The sequence below is a fragment of the Planococcus citri genome, chromosome 3, assembly GCF_950023065.1.
Source record: "Planococcus citri chromosome 3, ihPlaCitr1.1, whole genome shotgun sequence".
NCBI classification, from domain to species: Eukaryota; Metazoa; Arthropoda; class Insecta; order Hemiptera; family Pseudococcidae; genus Planococcus; species Planococcus citri.
Genome location: NC_088679.1, coordinates 56115430 through 56132377, shown reverse-complemented (window position 1 = coordinate 56132377; position 16948 = coordinate 56115430). Strand labels below are relative to the sequence as shown.

Sequence of the window (16948 nt, the reverse complement as noted above, 5' to 3'; positions counted from 1 at the left end):
TTTTTGTTGTTGTACTGGAAACAGGAAAATGAGTTTGATTGAACTGAATTGAAGCACATAATTTATATAATCAAATTCAAATTAATAATTAATATTACGAATAGTAAAATTACTTTAGGTAATGTGGGTGGTGTAATTTTCAATTTTTAGGGTAGTTTGTAAGATTATTTTTATATGTACTATTTCACACATTTTTTTGATTTTTTCCTTTTTAAAGTTTGTTTTAATGACGCGTAGACCAGGTATTTTTAATGATAATACCTAACTTTTAAGAAATTTTCAAAGCAACAAACATGGCATTTCTATGTGGTAATATTGAAAATAAAAAACGTGAATGTTTTTACTTATGTCTTGATCATTTGAAAACCGTTCTCCAGCTGGTATTTTATAGTAGGTAAGTACCTATAGTCAATTGAGATTCTCAAACTAGTAAAATTCGTCATTCTAAGTAAAGAATTAGTTCTTCAGGTATGTAAGTTAACTTCAACTTTTTCTAAATACGAACAAATTTTCACGCAAACGATAAAAAAAAAAATTAAAAATTGAAAAATAGCTAAAATTTGTTCAACCAACTTTTCAAAAATTGATAAAAATTGGCGGCCACGATTGAGCAATTTATGGAAGATTCGAATCATTTATTCTGCAGCGACTGAAGTGAATGGTCGATTGAAGGAGATTGAAAGTTGAAAGTAGAAAAAAAGAATCCGGTATGACTTTCAAAAACGACGAATTCAAATTATTTGAATCATTCTGAGTCGTTTCTTTATTAATGAATCACATTTAAGAATTAAAATTGTTGCAGATTCATTTTTTTTTTTGAAAAATTCATACCATTCGAGGACCAATGAATTGGTTGGTTTTGCAAGTGAATCATTGGCAAACTATGGTAGTGTTGAAATCAACTAAAAAAATCAATGCAAAACGTCTCATGAAAAATAATGCAAAGAATTCATTTTTTTTTCAAATTTACGTCACTTGTCGACGAATGAGTCACTTTTTGCATAAATCAACAACTCAAAATTTTGATGAACTTTCATCGTATGCGAATAAATTGAGCGTTTTTTTCAAGCTAGGAAGGGATTCTTCCCAGGACCGAGTTTTTTTGAGGCTCACCAGGGCCAAAAAAAAATAGTGACGAAATCACTTATGTACGTATACCTAAAAAAAAAATTTCGAGAAAATAACTTAAACATATAGCAACAAGAAGAATAGCTCGGATGCTCAATACAAATATAAGGAAATTTACATCTGCCCGTTCAATAGGCACATTTCTAAAACTGTTATCTAGTTATATTGAAAGAAACATTTTTCAGAACAATCATTCAACTATAGAGAGTCAGAAATTTGACTTGCAGGTGATAAGAATTTTTTTTCACCAACACAACACTAGTAAAAGAAAAAAAAAACAATCGAAACAGATAAAATTTTGAAAAAATCTTCGAACACTATATAGGTAGGTACCTACTTTACTCAATAAACCGGATGCTTTCCCGAGTAAACCGCATTTCAAACGATGGACCTGGCTGTCATGAAATACATAAAACAATAGAAGAATAATTATAAGGAAGTCACAAACGCATTGTCATGTGAGCGATGCATATCATCCCTTATCTTCGTATTTGCACGTGAGTATAGATACGAGTAGCTGGTTCCAAACGAGTATAGGTACGTGGATGTCATTGTTTTGAGCCGTACTAAGGGGTGGTAGGTATCTAAATTTTCTATACGGCCAACATAAAAAATAATGGAAATGGTTGCAATCTTGATATTTTCATTTTATGCCTTCGACTATGACAAGTTCGCCAAGTAAGTCGTGATTTAAAAATTTTTCAAGTTAAGAGTGGTAGCTCGTCTTCGTGGTATTCGTATAATTTTTTGCATTAATTTTTGCTCAAATCAATGTTCGTTTAAAATTCGTAGACTCTTATAATTATTTACATCAATTTTTTTAAAAATTACTGTGCGTTTGTTTTTTCTTATTACTCACTTGATCTCATATTCAGCGTTCAGAATGGTAAATATTCAATTTTTAATGCAATTTTACTCGTACATACACGTTTTTATACATATTCATTTTACAGCTATTTCGTGTGTGTTATTTCTCATTTAATTTTTTCCAATTTTTTGACCTTTCTTACCTAGGTATTTTTTTTAATGGCTCAGAACAGGTTTTATTCAATTTTAGCCCAAATATTACCTATGTATTTTAAAAAATTTCACCCCAATCATCATTTCTAACTGGCTTTGTTTTTCAAGTCCTGTCAAACCATCGTAATTTTCATGTTATTTTAGAAGGAAAATAAGGATTCCTGGAAGAAATATTTCCGATCACCAATGCTTCGGTTAAATTTTCGATATAATCGATGGCCGACGATTTATCAGCGGAAAATGTATTTTCACGTAATATTTACGAAGTCCAAAATAGGAAAAAACGGGTAAAAAAAAATTGAAAATTTAAATTACAACTAACTAAGAACCTGAAACTTGAATTTGAGGGTATTTGAACAGGCTCTCTCAATCTAGCGTTGTCCCAACAGAATAATGCAAGTCACAGTAAGATAAAAAGAGCTTCAGAGTTTTAAAACCATTTTTTTTTTTTTGACAATTCTTCCAAACTCTCAAAATTAAAGTTTTGAGGAGAAGAAAGGAAATCTACAAATTTTCAAAAAAATACAATGTGAGGTGTCCAAACATACCTACCTAAGTCTTTGAGGGAGGTGGGTTTCAAAATTTTCAAAAATACGTCGAAGGGCATCAAAATGTGTTTTTCAAACCTTCATCTTAAACTCGTTTCTGAAGCAAGTTCTGGTAGTAGAGAAAAAGCTCATACTGTTTGAATTTTTAGTTCTGGTGGTTGAGAAAAAGCTCATACCGTTTGAAAACTTCTTCGTTCCTTATTACTAAATCATTTTCAAAATCAACATTCATGTTTTTGTATATTTGCAGCCAAGTAATCTCCCGATTAAAAGGACTTCGCTGCACAGAAAATGCAAATATACCAGTGAAATGGTAAGTAGATATACCTATTCAGCAAACCCCTATCGATTTTATTTTCTTTTTTTACCATGTACTTTTCATTTATTTACTTGTTCACGATGGTTTTCAAATTTTAAGGCACGCGGTCTAATGAAACTGGATGACGATGTATTCCATGAAGGGGTATCCATGCAACTTTCAATGGCAAGGCTTCGCCAATCGCGACAAATCCTCCTACAACACCTCAAAGTAACGATGAAACAAGAGAATAAGCTGCGAGAGCGGACTAAAGAGTTGAAAATCACCAAGGATAATCTAGAAGAAATTGCTGAAGAAATACGATCTCACCAACAATTCGATGGCAAAGATGAATTGATGCTAAATGTGGCAGCAACGATCGCATCGGATGAAGCTTCGGTAACTGGAAGGCAAATTCTGCACATCCAAAAAGAGCTCGACCTGATGGTAACTTAATTTTTCTTATTTTTTTTTGCTTCAATTAGAAACTTTTTATTCTTAATTAACATGATTATTATTATTAATATTATTTTGTCTGGATATAATTATACAGTCGCCAATTGTGGAGGAAACTCGACAAGACCCATGTGGTAGGATTCGGTGCTATGATCGGGTACTCATACCCACCATAACCATCAACCGGATGAGTCACTCCAGTCCTCCAACGACAACTGAGGATAAAAATTGCATGATTTGTTTGCGGAAAGAAGCGGACTGCACGATTGTTGACTGCGGACACCAATGCATGTGTCAAGAATGCAAGTCGGAATACGTGGCTGGGTATGAAAAATGCCCGATTTGCCGCGCTGAGATCACCGACATAATTATACCAGCGCCTATTTGAATAGGTAAGCATCGATTTTCAATTTTGAAAAACATCTGTGCCAGTTAGAAAATACTTGACTGATATTTTGATGATTCATTTTCACTACTAATATTCTGTAAATCTGTTTGCAGGACGCAGGACTTTCGGATGAATCGACAAATCACGGTGTTTTATCAGCTAGCCCATCCAATGAAGGTTTTAAAATAGTGTAACAAGGTATCATAAAGTTTTGGAAGAAAGTAATTTTTATTTTAATGAACTTTTTCGTTGTTTCCTCTATTTTTTCTTACAATTTAAATATTTTTCATGATTTTATTAGTGTAATGTTGCTGGTGTTTCAAATGTTAAAGTCGATTTTACTTTTTTTCTTCTAAATTTTGTATGATGTGCTGTTTTTATAATGTTTCGAAATATTTTTTTTTGCATTTTTAAAATTATTCTCGCGTTATTTTCTCAATTTTATAATATTATTTTTACTCTACTTGAGAAGTCATACTTTTAAATGTTTTTTTTTTTGTTGTAATTTTTAATTTTTAGGGTAGTTTTTAAGATTTTTCAACACTATTTTTACAAATTTTTTTTCAATTTAGTTTGTTTGAATGACGTGTAGTGATCTACATCGTAATTAAAATAAGTATATAGGTTAATATGATGTTTTAGGTAGGTATTTTTAATGGTAATACATATTAAATTTTAAGAAATTTTCAATGCAACAAAGATTTTATTTCTGGTAGTATTCAAAATAAAGAACGTTGAACGATAATGGTAACTTGTAGGTAATTCTTCAAGTAGGTAAGTCAATTTTTTCCTTTTTTTAATTTAAGAAAAATTTATCAAGTTTTTTTTTCTCCAAATTGATCGAACGCCATCTAAATTAAAAATGCTAGCAAGCAATGGAGTAAAAATTCTCACAATCATGAAAAAATTAAACAAAAATTGAAGAAGTTGTTTCATTTTAAAAAATGACGTAAAAATGACTGAAATTTAACAAGTGTATCAAAAATTTTAAATTCAACCTAACCTAGGTTATAGGACTTGAAAAAATCAAAAAGTTGTAAAATGAAAACCAATACCAAAACATTAATTCAGCATCTAATTAATACACTTCGCCTACCCACAATAACAATTAGACGCAACTGAACCCAACCGGAAGACAATGCCAATAAAGTACCCATAGTTCCCATTATCACCTACTGTAACGATCCTCTTTTCCTATAATTAGGAAATATATATTTTCAAATACGAGTCACCTAAGTAGGTTTCTCATATTTATCAACAATCTTTCGGTGTACCGATAGTGCACGATCGGTTCCACGAAATTTTGATGACATTTTGATTATCTCACCTACCAAAGTAGGTCTTTCTTACCTTACCTTTTAAGGTAACATTTTCCGAATCTATAGCCTGCTTTGTTCCTCTTCATAAAATATATACTCACAACAACTACCTATAGTGTAAAGTTAGTCTTCATTTGGTAGCCAACAAATGAACATAAAATATTGTACCTTTTCATGTTGTGTAACTATTTGAATCAAAAATATTTCGCGAAGTGTTTTTTATATAAATTGAACATTCAAGATACAAATTTTGTGTGATTAGTTTTGTTTCTTCTTTTGTAAATTCGGTGACAGTGCCCTTGTCACACTACCTAAAAAGAACAACTCAATTTATTCGAACACTTCGGTCAGTATTGTTTATATGCAAACAAATCTACAATTTGATGTTTCAATGTGTTCATTGTACAGCCCGTAGATATCTCTAACAAGCTTTAATTAATTAACAGAAAATAAATAGGCATTCCAACACTCGAAAATTTTTATTGGAAAAATAGATGAAAGATTTAAACGAAAAATGCATGGAATTCAAGTTTGAAGAGTTGTTGGCAGTTGAAAAATTAAATCATCGAACGCAAAAGGAACTCTCAACAAAAAATCAACACACAAACAAGCAAATTTTTCGGGGAAAAAAATGATAAGATATCAATTTTAATTGAAAAATTACCCTTTGAAACATTATCGAAACTTGAAACGATGATTTTCTATCTATCATAAGATAACGCTTTCGAAAGATAAATAAATACACGATTATAAAGAAAGTTTACTCAATATTTAATCCGACGATAGATACGACTTAATTGAAATATTTCATCGCGAAATCAATTAGAAATCTGTTCGATAACGAACTTGAATGTAACAAACGCATAAAAATCCGGACGTTTTGAGCTCATAATGTGAAATGTTGGTCTAAAAATTCGACATGTTTTCTAATTTCGCGTCTATTTTCTCGACTTTATTGTTGTTCACCTCGTTTGTTTATTGCGACGAGCCCGAAAATTCCACTCAAAACGATGAAGATGGACTCGGATACAGATTGCCAGAAACTGTTATTCCTACATCGTACGAATTGAAAATCATACCGAACTTGAAGGATAACTTTGATTTCGAAGGAGATGTCACCATCAATGTGAAAGCTATTACGAACACGAATGAAGTTTTCTTGCATTGCCACGAGTTGTCTTTGAGAGCTATTTCAATTTCGAACGAAACTGAGAAAATCAATCAAGACGGTTACGAATTTATTCCGGATCGACAGTTTTTGAAACTGAAACTTAAAAACGAATTGCAGAAAAATAACGAATATATAATTCGTATTTGGTTCAAAAGTCCTTTACGAGATGAACCAGTTGGATTCTACAGGGAGAAGTACAAGCATGGCAAGGAGATTAAGTAATTATTTTCTCACTTTTTGTTGATTATTTTACCAATTACTTAAGTAGTCGTAAGTGGGTTTTTATGATGAATTGATTTTATACAATTTGATCTATACAAAAAGACCAGTACATTTGGTGATTCGAAGAGACTTAGAATTCAACATTCACAGAAAGAAAAATTTTATATAGAAATCAGAATTTTGACTATTGCATCATATTTTATCAGTACAGAGAGATCGTGTGCAAAATTTGTACATTTGAATTATTTGAAAGAGGTAGATACTCGAGTGGGCGAACAATAAAATATTATAACAAATTGCCCACCTTCAAAATCAATGGGCTAATTTGATTCAAGATTTTCAAATTTGGGATGCTTCAAATTTTCGAATTGTGTTTGCGCCTCCAACAGGTTGACTTTTTGCCGAAAAAGTACCAATAGATGAAATGCTATTCTCTGATTGCAAGATGATTTCTACTCATTTAGAAATTTTATAGAAGACAATTGAATAAATCAAGTTGAAGGCTGAACTTTTGACAGGATTTGTTTTCACAGGAGCAATTTCTGGTGGCATAATTTTTCATGAGGGTAGACCTTGATGAAAGAGTTCTCAGTACCCAACAATCAAAAGAAAAGTTGTACTTGGGGTAATTTTTCAGAATTCTTGGGTATAGGCCCAATGGGGAAATATAATTTTCAATATTTTCTATCCAATTTTTAGATCGTAAAAGGCGATCACACTGATTTTCACCAAACATCCAAAAAAAAAATTAACAACACCTTAAAAGTCGAAAGTAAGCAAATTGTAAAGGGGTGGTGGTCCAAACCAGATTCTGATCTTTGAACCCGAGATATCCCATTATTCTCAATAAACCTGAACCAAAACAGTACCTGATACCTTAAACCGGAACCTCAAAACTTTGATTCCGATCCCTGATCCTCCTGATCCTGATCCCGATCATTATTCGGGATCTTTCGGATTCAAGGCCAGAACTGCTGGAAACGTATTGGTTGACGAAAATACTGAAACTACGTAGAGCAATTTTCGGTAAATTTTCTCGAACAGGATGAGTCATTTTCATTTTTTTTTTTGAAAATAGTATAAAAATAATTTTGAAGTGCTCCTAAAACATTAATATTCAGGCATTGTTGGAACCACTAAATGCAATTTTTCGAATTTTTACGACTTTTGAAAGTTGAAGGGTAGTTCTGAATTCTAAATAAGATTTAAAAAATGAGTGGGCCTCAGCTCTCTAAAAGTTGGACGTTTGAAATTGTTGGCTTGTTTATTCGAACTCATTCGGCCACATTGAAACATGCATTTTTTTCAATTTAAAAAAAGGGATGAAGTATAACTTTTTTTATTCACCTATAATACAAGTTGAAATTTCAGAATTAAATACTTTGAGGATAGGTAAAATTTGGTATTTTTTTAGACTGATTTGTAAACGATTTGACAAGCCTCAAAGGCAACGAAACTTTTCATGAAAAATTGTCTGTGTAATTCTGCACTCATTCTGTGTGCCTAGATTTCTGTAGCCAGTAAGATGCATGTCGAAATCATGACAAAGAAGCAGAGAAAAAAAATTCAATCTCATCTCGATTCGATCCTTTATGATGATCTCGATTGCTCTAAGCCAAACAGATTTCGTTCTTCACGAAAGAAGATTCGTGAAGTCGATAATCTAAAATTCTGATTTTATTTATATCTCCACCAAAATTCGAAAATGGTAAACATTTCATGGAACTCATTGTTAATCAACAAGTTATGTCGTGGTTTTTCAGCATGAATACATTGATAAGTAGTTCGACGATTAATTATAAGAGATAGCGGTTGTTTTATCAAACTAAGTACCTACTTTTTTACAAAGTACAGACTGTATCATGTCTTACCCACCATACTGCAATCAGAATCAAAATCAGAATCTACACAGTAATCTCTCGATTACGAAACAAAAAAGTCTCAAAATAGATTACTAATTTTGAAAATATATTTTTCAGATGGTTGGCAACCACGCAACTCGAACCTATTTACGCAAGAACTGTATTCCCATGCTTCGACGAACCTCATTTCAAAACCCCTTTCTCGATTCATATCGCACGATCGGAAAATCACATGACTCTAGCAAACATGCCTTATATCATGAGTAAAGGACCAGAGTACGTATATAAAAAGCAAACCACTCGACAAAGTGATGAATTTTTTTCATCAATTATTCAATTTCGATCCAATGTTATGTAATTTTATTTCCAGACCGAAAATTCAAAATCGAACTTGGGATATGTTTGAGAGCAAACAGTCCATATCAACATTCCAAGTAGCGTTCACAGTGACTGAATACTTTTTCAAGCCCGATGTGGACACTGGCGTTTTATTAGGAACACCGAATCGAGGCAGTAAAAATATTTTTGAAATATTAACCAAGAGTAAAATAATTCTCAAAGAACTGGAATCGTATACGCAAATGAACTTCACCAAAGAAAATATGCATATGGTAGCCATCTCAGATTTCCTAGTAGGCGCTTTGGATAATTCAGGATTATCAACGATCAAGTAATTTCTGTATTGCTTGATAATAAAACTCTTCTGTCGAAAATGGTCTAACAGTGTGTCTACTCGTATTTTCAGAGAACCCATGACCATACTTTCGAGAAGTAAAACATCAACGTTAAGTAAGGAGGTTACCGAACTGGCTGCTGTACACGAATTTGCTCATCAATGGTTTGGGGACTACGTAACCCCCATTTGGTGGAAGTATATGTGGTTAAAAGAAGCTTTTGCCACATTCATGGAGTATAAAATTTTAAACACGGTATAAATCACTAATTTGTTTCAGTTATATTTTAAAAAATGACAAGATTATTATAGTAAGTAATCGTTTTTCTTCTTAGATTGAACCTAAGTGGAAAATGAAAGAGTTGTTTATCACCGATATCGTACAACAAGCCCTACTTCAAGATAAATACTCGCATCCGATGAGTGCTAATATTCAAACCCCGGCTGAAATTATCAACGCGTTTGATTTCGTAATGTACCAAAAAGGTATTTAAAGATGGCCATTTCTACCAAGCATAAAATTATACCTACCAATGACCATCGAAAATTGTAACTTCGTGTTTTTTTGCAGGGGCGTCTGTTTTGAAAATGTTGGAATTCATGATCACTCCTTCGACATTTAAAAAAGGCGTACAAAGATATTTAAAAAGAGGGTAGGTAATTTCTAGACAATAAATACAGCGATATCCGAATAGAACGATACCAATAATACATCATTTTTTGGAAATCTTGTCGATTTTTAGAGTCAATAAAACTTTGGTCACACCGGACGATCTCTGGGAGGTTATGGAAGAACAAGTACAAGAAGACAAAATCAAATTACCAACGAACGTTCGTGAAATAATGAAACCGTGGACGGAACAAGCGAGTTATCCTTTGATTACTGTGACCATTGAGAACTTCGACGTTCTGATTAAACAGGTACCTATCTAGATCTCAGTATTATTCTCAATCAATCGATCGAATACGATTTGAACGACATACCTATCTATTCATATCAAACAGGAACCGTACAACGATTACCCTGGCTACAACGAAAGTTGGATAGTACCTATCACGTATGCCATACCCACCGATGATCTGACAGTAAAAACACCGATGGAATGGTTGAATCCTGACGAACAACTAGTTTTGGACAAGGCAGTAGAAGCAGGACAATGGATCATTGTAAACTTGGGACAATTCGGTAAAATTTCGAAAGATTTCAATAAATTCAACGATCACTGAAACAGAAATTAACTTATGAAAAATGTACCTACTTTTAGGATATTATCGAGTAAACTACGATTACAATAACTGGCAAGCGTTGACTGATCAGCTTCTCTCAGACCATAATGCAATCGATCCTGTTCTACGAGCCAAACTAATCGACGATGCTTTGAACCTAGCCATGGATAAAAAACTGAATTACAACACAGCGTTATCTCTACTGGATTATTTCCCGAAAGAAAAACACTATTTGCCGCAAATATCTGTGCTTTACAATCTCAAGAATTTATTCATCAGATTTGAACAAACCAGCATTGAAACTTGGCTTAAGGTAGGTACCTAGATGTTGATAAAATTACTTATTCATTAGTTCAGTTGATGACAAATGACATTAGTAATGGTGAAATTCTAAATCTTCTGTTTTTTAGATTTTCATTTCCAAGTTGATCGACAAACTATACCACAGCTTGGGAACGCGAAACGGATTATTCGATACTCACATCACGAAAAGAATAAGGAAAGATGTGGTTTACTTGGCATGCAAAATTGATATCAAGAAATGCCTGACATCAACCTCGGCTCTGTTCCACAAGAATTACAAACGTTTAGAAAAGTAAGTTGCAAAATAGCTCAATTTTCAACAGATAGGTAGTTGGTGTTTGGTTTTTAAATCCTAACCAGAATTTATTGAATTATTTTAGGATCGATGAGAATTTGAAACCTGCAGTGTTCTGTACAGCTTTTGAGCAACTGCGAGAGGATTTCGTGTTCCATCATCTGTTGATGTTTTATAATGACACTAACAGCGCATTAGATCGTGAAATCATCGTTAATTCATTCGCTTGCATCAGAAATTCGACTCTAATCCAGGCGTAAGCATCACAGAGATATTTTTTCCAAAACAGATTTACAATCTAACTGATAGCCTCTCATTTGTAAAACACCGTCATTTTTTTTTATTATTGCACTTGCTTCAGTATTTTGGCCAGAAATATCACCATTTTGCGTAAACGAGATATACAAAAAGCAAATGACATTGTATTAAGAAGTGGAAAAAATCCATTAGCTATTACCGAATATATTCGCTCAGTTTTATCTGGTATTAGCGGAAAGTAAGTGAAAGAGTGGCAGTAGGCACAAAGATTTTCTCGATTTTAATTCGTGGGTTTTTTCGTTACAGCATTATTCCAAAAAATATCGAGAACGATCTGAAATATATTATACGCAGTATTAAAATTGTAAATGTAGAACAGCTAAGGGCGGTAAGTAATTGCAATTTTTTAAATATCATCCATGTTGTCGAGGACACTGATATTATTTTAATCAAATTTTCAGCTCAACAATTTGCTTCACGAAGTACGAGAACTGGAAAGGTTCCACACCATCATGAACGAATTGGCGAACAGAAGCAATAACGCTACCGTATTTATTCGCGAAACTGAAAGAGCAGCGCTCGAAGTTAATGAAACCATTCACGAGAAATTTTTCGCATCTCAGAACGAATCCGGAAAATTCGGCTTTTTATTACATCCGATCAAATATTTCAGAGATGTAAGTTTCATTTTACAAACTTGAATTCGAGTTCTCGTAGAATGAGAACGTAGAAGTACATAGGTACCTAACTCAATTTGTTTTCTGTTTCAGTCACATAAAATAAGAAATGGTCTTATTAAAATCAACAATATCAGACATAGTGTGCAGAAATACATTGTAGGAAAATTTAAGAACGCAACCGAATGTATTTCTGGAATTTTCCGTTTCAGTAACCCGGAGTCTGAATTTTATCCGTTGAATGAACATGATCCATCGACTCAGATACGTTCTAATAACGATTTTATGTTATCAAATTCGAGCCTCTCGAATCAAAAGAACTTAGCATCGCTTGTGTAATACTATTTATTTATTTCTTTAAATCGTGTGCCTAATTTATTTAGTACCTATACCTATATGTAAATGCACGAAAAAAAGGATTAATACTAAAATTGCAACTTTAAACAATTTCAAAATTTATTGAAGAATTACCAACCAAAATGTTCTTTTTTATTGTAAAAAAATGTAAGGTTACTTTATTTTTTTTAAATCTTGATGTAAGTAATTTTTAAAGGTCAAGTCGAATAATTTATCAACTTTTGTTTATACCTATTTTAATATTTTGTACATACCTACTTTTGTTTTTTTATTTTTACATAAATTCTTAATCTTTGACGGATTTTTATCGAGAAATTCACGTTCTTTCGCGTTGGAGAAAGTTTGAAAATTTCTAAAATTTTTGCAGAACATTACTGAGAATGTTCTAAGTAAATCTGCAAAGTAAAATTTCCAACATCGCCATCGCACCATCACTTAAATGGAATTCTGTTTGTAGTTTGAACAGCTAATGAATGGATTCGTAGGCGCAGTGACCAAAAGGCTAAAATATAATAAGGACAACATGGAGGTTGCAGTTCTCTTGCTAGCTAACACTGTGCAATTGCTTCATCTATTCAAGCAATATAGCGAAGAGGAAGCCTACCACAAACAAAACACTCCCCTCCAAAACTCACATGCACTATAGAACTTAGACTTAAATACCATCAATTACCTAAATCCAGTATTGAAGTCAGGTGAGTATAAGTAAGATGAATTTTTCCTTTTCAACATTAATTTGAATTCAGAAATGTGGGTGCACCTTACACTGAAATTTAAAAATCCTAAATTCGAATGAGACTTCAACCTATCACTCATACGGAAAAAAAAGTTCATTCGTATGAATAATAAAAAGATGAAAACCGAAGAAAGGTTTTGAATCAATCGTTATTATACATAATTATATCATATACTCGTACCTAATTATCAATATGTAAGGTAAAATGAGTGAAGAAGCCGCAGAGGTAGAGGGCAAGATCCGGAAGCGCGAATATATCCATGTTGGTAACACTGGATTGCAAAAATGACGTTATCAAAATGTATATTTACTTTGGGAAAATTTTTTATAAATAAATAGCATAATGATTGTCATAATTACAGTAAACTTGCCGCAGTTTTGGTGTTATACTTACCTATGGTAAAAATTCCTATAATAGTACCTAGTAATCGAAATACTACAATAATTATGGTAATTTTTACTATATTATAGCATTTTCATAATAACTATAAATAGTAATTTTAGTACTAATTACTATCTATAGTGATTTCGACAATATGTAATTCCAAAACTGGAGCACGTTTACTATAGTTTGTTGTAATTTATACTACACATTTTTCTCAGTGTAGTACTTTATGTACAGACAGACCTCATGTTGAAAATTTCATGGTGATTGACTCACTTGTTGATGGTCTGAGACTTGATCTACAAAATGCGATACTAGAATTATTGCTTGGAGAAGTCTCGAAACACGCTGTACTATGGAACCTCACACTACAGAGACATAGATCGAGAACTGTTTGTATTCCGAAATGGAAACTAGTAAGTACCTATTTTAATATTTTGTACATACCTACTTAATACATTTTTTTTGTTTTTATTTTGACATAAATTCTTATTCTTGACCTCGGATTTTCCCCCTCAGTTTTCTACAGTTGATCAGGGATAGGTAATCAACCAGTGCGTATGGACAAATGGCATAAGATACCGTATCCATCCACATCACAGAGCTAACCGAAGCGGAATTAGTGAGTTTAGGTAAAGTACTTGTATAGGTAAGATGAATAATTCCTTTTCTAAGTTTGAATTCAGAAATTAAAAATCGTAAATTCGAACGTAACTTCAATCTTTCGTTCATGTTTGAGGTGGGGAGGGAGTATAGAAACGAAAACTGAAGAAATATTTTGTTAATAGGCTAGCCAAATTCCAAACAGAAAGCTGGAAAAAGTTCTCAAACTTCATTATGAACCACTTTTAATTCGATTAATTAAATAAATCAACTGAGAATATCTACATTACAAATTATGTAGATGAAAAAAAGGCTAAAGGATTTTAACCAACAACCCCGAACCCAAAATTCCTTGACATGTGGAGAAGCTAGAATATACGCGTTCATTACCTCAGACAACTTTACCGAAGTCAGCTCCGCGTCTGCAATTAAAAAATGTAGCTGTTGCATGCGATCGTTTCAACATTTCGGATAGAGCAGCATTTCATCTTGTAGCGGGGCATTTAGGGTTTTTCGCTCTCACCCCTACTTATCCTATTCAGAATGAATAACCCAGTTCTAAAAGATGGTATTTGACATTTTATGTCGATCCAGAACATTGCGGTCAGAATACAAGACCATTCAGGTATTGAAAAACAAATTTCTTCCTAATAGGTACCTCTTCTAAATAAATGATGAATTTATTATTAGGTACGCTAAAATATCGAGAGATATAATTTCTGAAATTAAGGGGATATTTTGGAATACAGTGATGCTTTTCAATATTTATTACCAATTCAAAAATTCGAAAATGAGCTATCGCGGGTGTCCGTAACTTTAAAATTCGGCGAAATATAAGCAGACGAAGTTTGACATTGCCAAATCATATGGTGAGTTGGAACTTTCAAAAACTTGTTTTTTGTAAAATCCGTAATAATGAACCGATTGTCGCGAAACTTGATATAAATACTTGAGTTATGTGCCCCAACAATAATCGATAGTGAAAACAAACCCAGCTGGTCGAAATTTTTTGAAAATCAAGGTCGAAAGAATAAACTTTTTTCGTATGGGATTTTTGGAAATTCGATTCTCGTGGGTTTATCCGGTAGCCGAAGCCTAATCCAGAGCCCCAGGTTGCAGGAAAATCGGTTAATAAACAGAGCCAAAAAGTGAAAAAAAAACCGTTGACCTTGATTCCAAAAATTGGCCTCAGGGAAAATTTAAGGTTTTTTCAACGGATAAATATTCTCCTATCGCCAGAAAGTGCCTTTAGCCTTCCTACAGTAAAATCCCTTCATAATTAACCCCGCAAATCGTTTTTGACCTTTGACCTCAAGTTATGGAAAATTTTTCCTACTTGAAATTGGCAATAATAATCTAAAAATTAACACATAATGAAAAAATTGGGAGAGCATCTCTTACTTACTTTCAAAAATATCAATTTCGTGATATTTTTTATAAAGAAATGTAAAAAATCGCGAGTATCTACGCTCATAGTTAAGGTACATATCTCATCGTATGGGTGAGTCATTGTAATGGTAAAATAGGCATGTTTAGCTCTATGTCTATATAGTTTTCAATTCAGAATTTTCGGAATACGTAGCTCTCCGTGTTATTTGTGTCAACGAGAACGTATTAGGAGTTACAGTGATAAGACGACAGATACTCTACTCTTCCTATCATGTAAAATGGAACAATAAAGGTTATATGTAGAAGTAAGTAAGTAAATTGATTTTTAACGGAAAACTGTATTTCTAATTGAATTAAAATTATCTAATCAATTTTTTTCTTTTTTGTTTCAGAAACGATTCATTTGGAATGTGAAAATCATCATTGTTTTAGCCTATAGGTAATCAGTTTTTATATACATTTATTAAATTTATTGTCTCCTCTCTTGCACTCATATTCAACTATAAGTATGTGAGTATTTTAAGATATCCCTTCGATTTCAGAAATGATTCATTTACAAGTTTTGGCGTAATTTATGCGTAATATTCGAGAAGGAAATATTTTCAAAATTCGAATATACCCAAAAAAAAAATGATTCGTAAAATTTGAATTGTTCAGTATAGAACTCTAAAAAGAGGTCTCGGATTTTGGTGGTAATGGCATAGGTCAACGCAGAATTTCAAATCGTACAATATTTTGGAGCATGTTGGGTAGGGGTTAGAGCGAAAAAAAACGATTTCCTCGAAAATGTCCTGCTTTGAGAACCCATGTATTTCCTTTTCAGAAACACCTCCATTTTCTGAGCGACCTTCAACTCAAAATATTATGGTTTCCGCTGAATGCGGTCAAAATCCTCTCCCCACTTTTTCTTGATCTGTAACTACCAAATCATCGTTCAAATCATTTTTACGAACTTAAACGCATTGCTGCATTACTTTGCTGAATATGAATGGAGCCAGCAAGATTATTCAGGATTCAAAATAACTAAAATTTGATATTTACAGCGATGAATTTTCCCTCGTGATTAATTTTGCAACAATAAAGTAAGTAATTTCAGATACTCGTCTAGTTCTAAATTCAAAAGTACCTATGTAAGACCTTCTTTTTGTAACAAAATAGGTACTTTGTTTTTCAGATATTAACCCATTTTTACTTGGGTTGAATTGAAAATGTATACTTACACTCCGTTTTTTTTTGTTAATTTTTTGTTTTAATGCTTTTTGAACTAAATAAACCAGGTGATTAATGTGCGGATTACAAAAATACGTACCTTTTTGATTTGTAAAGAAATGATTCAGGTATTGCTAATTTTTCACCTTCAGTGAATTACAAACTATTTTTTCACCTGATTTTAACGTTTTTTTTTTTCAAAAGAAATTTTTCCTCTCCATCGTTGTTTCAGAGATGAAATTATTACTTAAAGCACACTCTTCAAATCAGAAGGGAGAGCCGGGAATAAAAGCTCCCAAGGATTTTTTCCAAAAAGCGCCCTTTGCTACGTCACTTTCAGTACATTTTATCTACACACACGTACGTATCTACATGAAGAAAAATAAAACCTAATTAAACCCCAATGCATATTCTCTCCCTTAGT

The 16948-nt window shown here is 32.6% G+C and overlaps 2 protein-coding genes and 1 long non-coding RNA gene across 3 annotated transcripts in view; 2 read left to right on the top strand and 1 right to left on the bottom strand.

The window, feature by feature from the left end:
- The window catches only part of LOC135841165 (uncharacterized), a 210082-nt gene that overhangs the window by 172896 nt on the left and 20238 nt on the right, over window positions 1-16948 (bottom strand). The window lies entirely within an intron of this gene.
- LOC135841022 (E3 ubiquitin-protein ligase LRSAM1-like) lies at window positions 1652-4259 on the top strand. The gene is made up of 5 exons (XM_065357801.1): window positions 1652-2014; window positions 2947-3009; window positions 3115-3441; window positions 3548-3842; window positions 3952-4259. Exons 1-4 carry the CDS (start codon window positions 2012-2014, stop codon window positions 3836-3838), a joined length of 684 nt encoding a protein of 227 aa, XP_065213873.1. The 5' UTR covers window positions 1652-2011; the 3' UTR covers window positions 3839-3842; window positions 3952-4259.
- Window positions 5928-12503, top strand: LOC135841019 (aminopeptidase Ey-like). Its single transcript, XM_065357798.1, has 15 exons — window positions 5928-6546; window positions 8530-8688; window positions 8783-9082; window positions 9158-9341; window positions 9421-9571; window positions 9657-9738; window positions 9829-10006; window positions 10091-10271; window positions 10351-10625; window positions 10723-10907; window positions 10996-11166; window positions 11272-11406; window positions 11475-11556; window positions 11630-11845; window positions 11939-12503. The coding sequence occupies exons 1-15, from the start codon at window positions 6077-6079 to the stop codon at window positions 12182-12184; spliced, it is 3015 nt and encodes a 1004-aa protein (XP_065213870.1). The 5' UTR covers window positions 5928-6076; the 3' UTR covers window positions 12185-12503.

Excerpts from the sequence above, each read along its gene's own strand:
- LOC135841022 (XM_065357801.1), top strand. Across the intron at positions 3,010-3,114 it reads GCAAATATACCAGTGAAATG|GCACGCGGTCTAATGAAACT; the intron begins GTAAGTAGATAT and ends TCAAATTTTAAG. Across the intron at positions 3,442-3,547 it reads AAAAAGAGCTCGACCTGATG|TCGCCAATTGTGGAGGAAAC; the intron begins GTAACTTAATTT and ends ATAATTATACAG.
- LOC135841019 (XM_065357798.1), top strand. The coding sequence starts at position 6,077 with ATGTTTTCTAATTTCGCGTCTATTTTCTCGACTTTATTGTTGTTCACC. Across the intron at positions 10,272-10,350 it reads TGTAAACTTGGGACAATTCG|GATATTATCGAGTAAACTAC; the intron begins GTAAAATTTCGA and ends ACCTACTTTTAG. Across the intron at positions 10,908-10,995 it reads AATTACAAACGTTTAGAAAA|GATCGATGAGAATTTGAAAC; the intron begins GTAAGTTGCAAA and ends GAATTATTTTAG.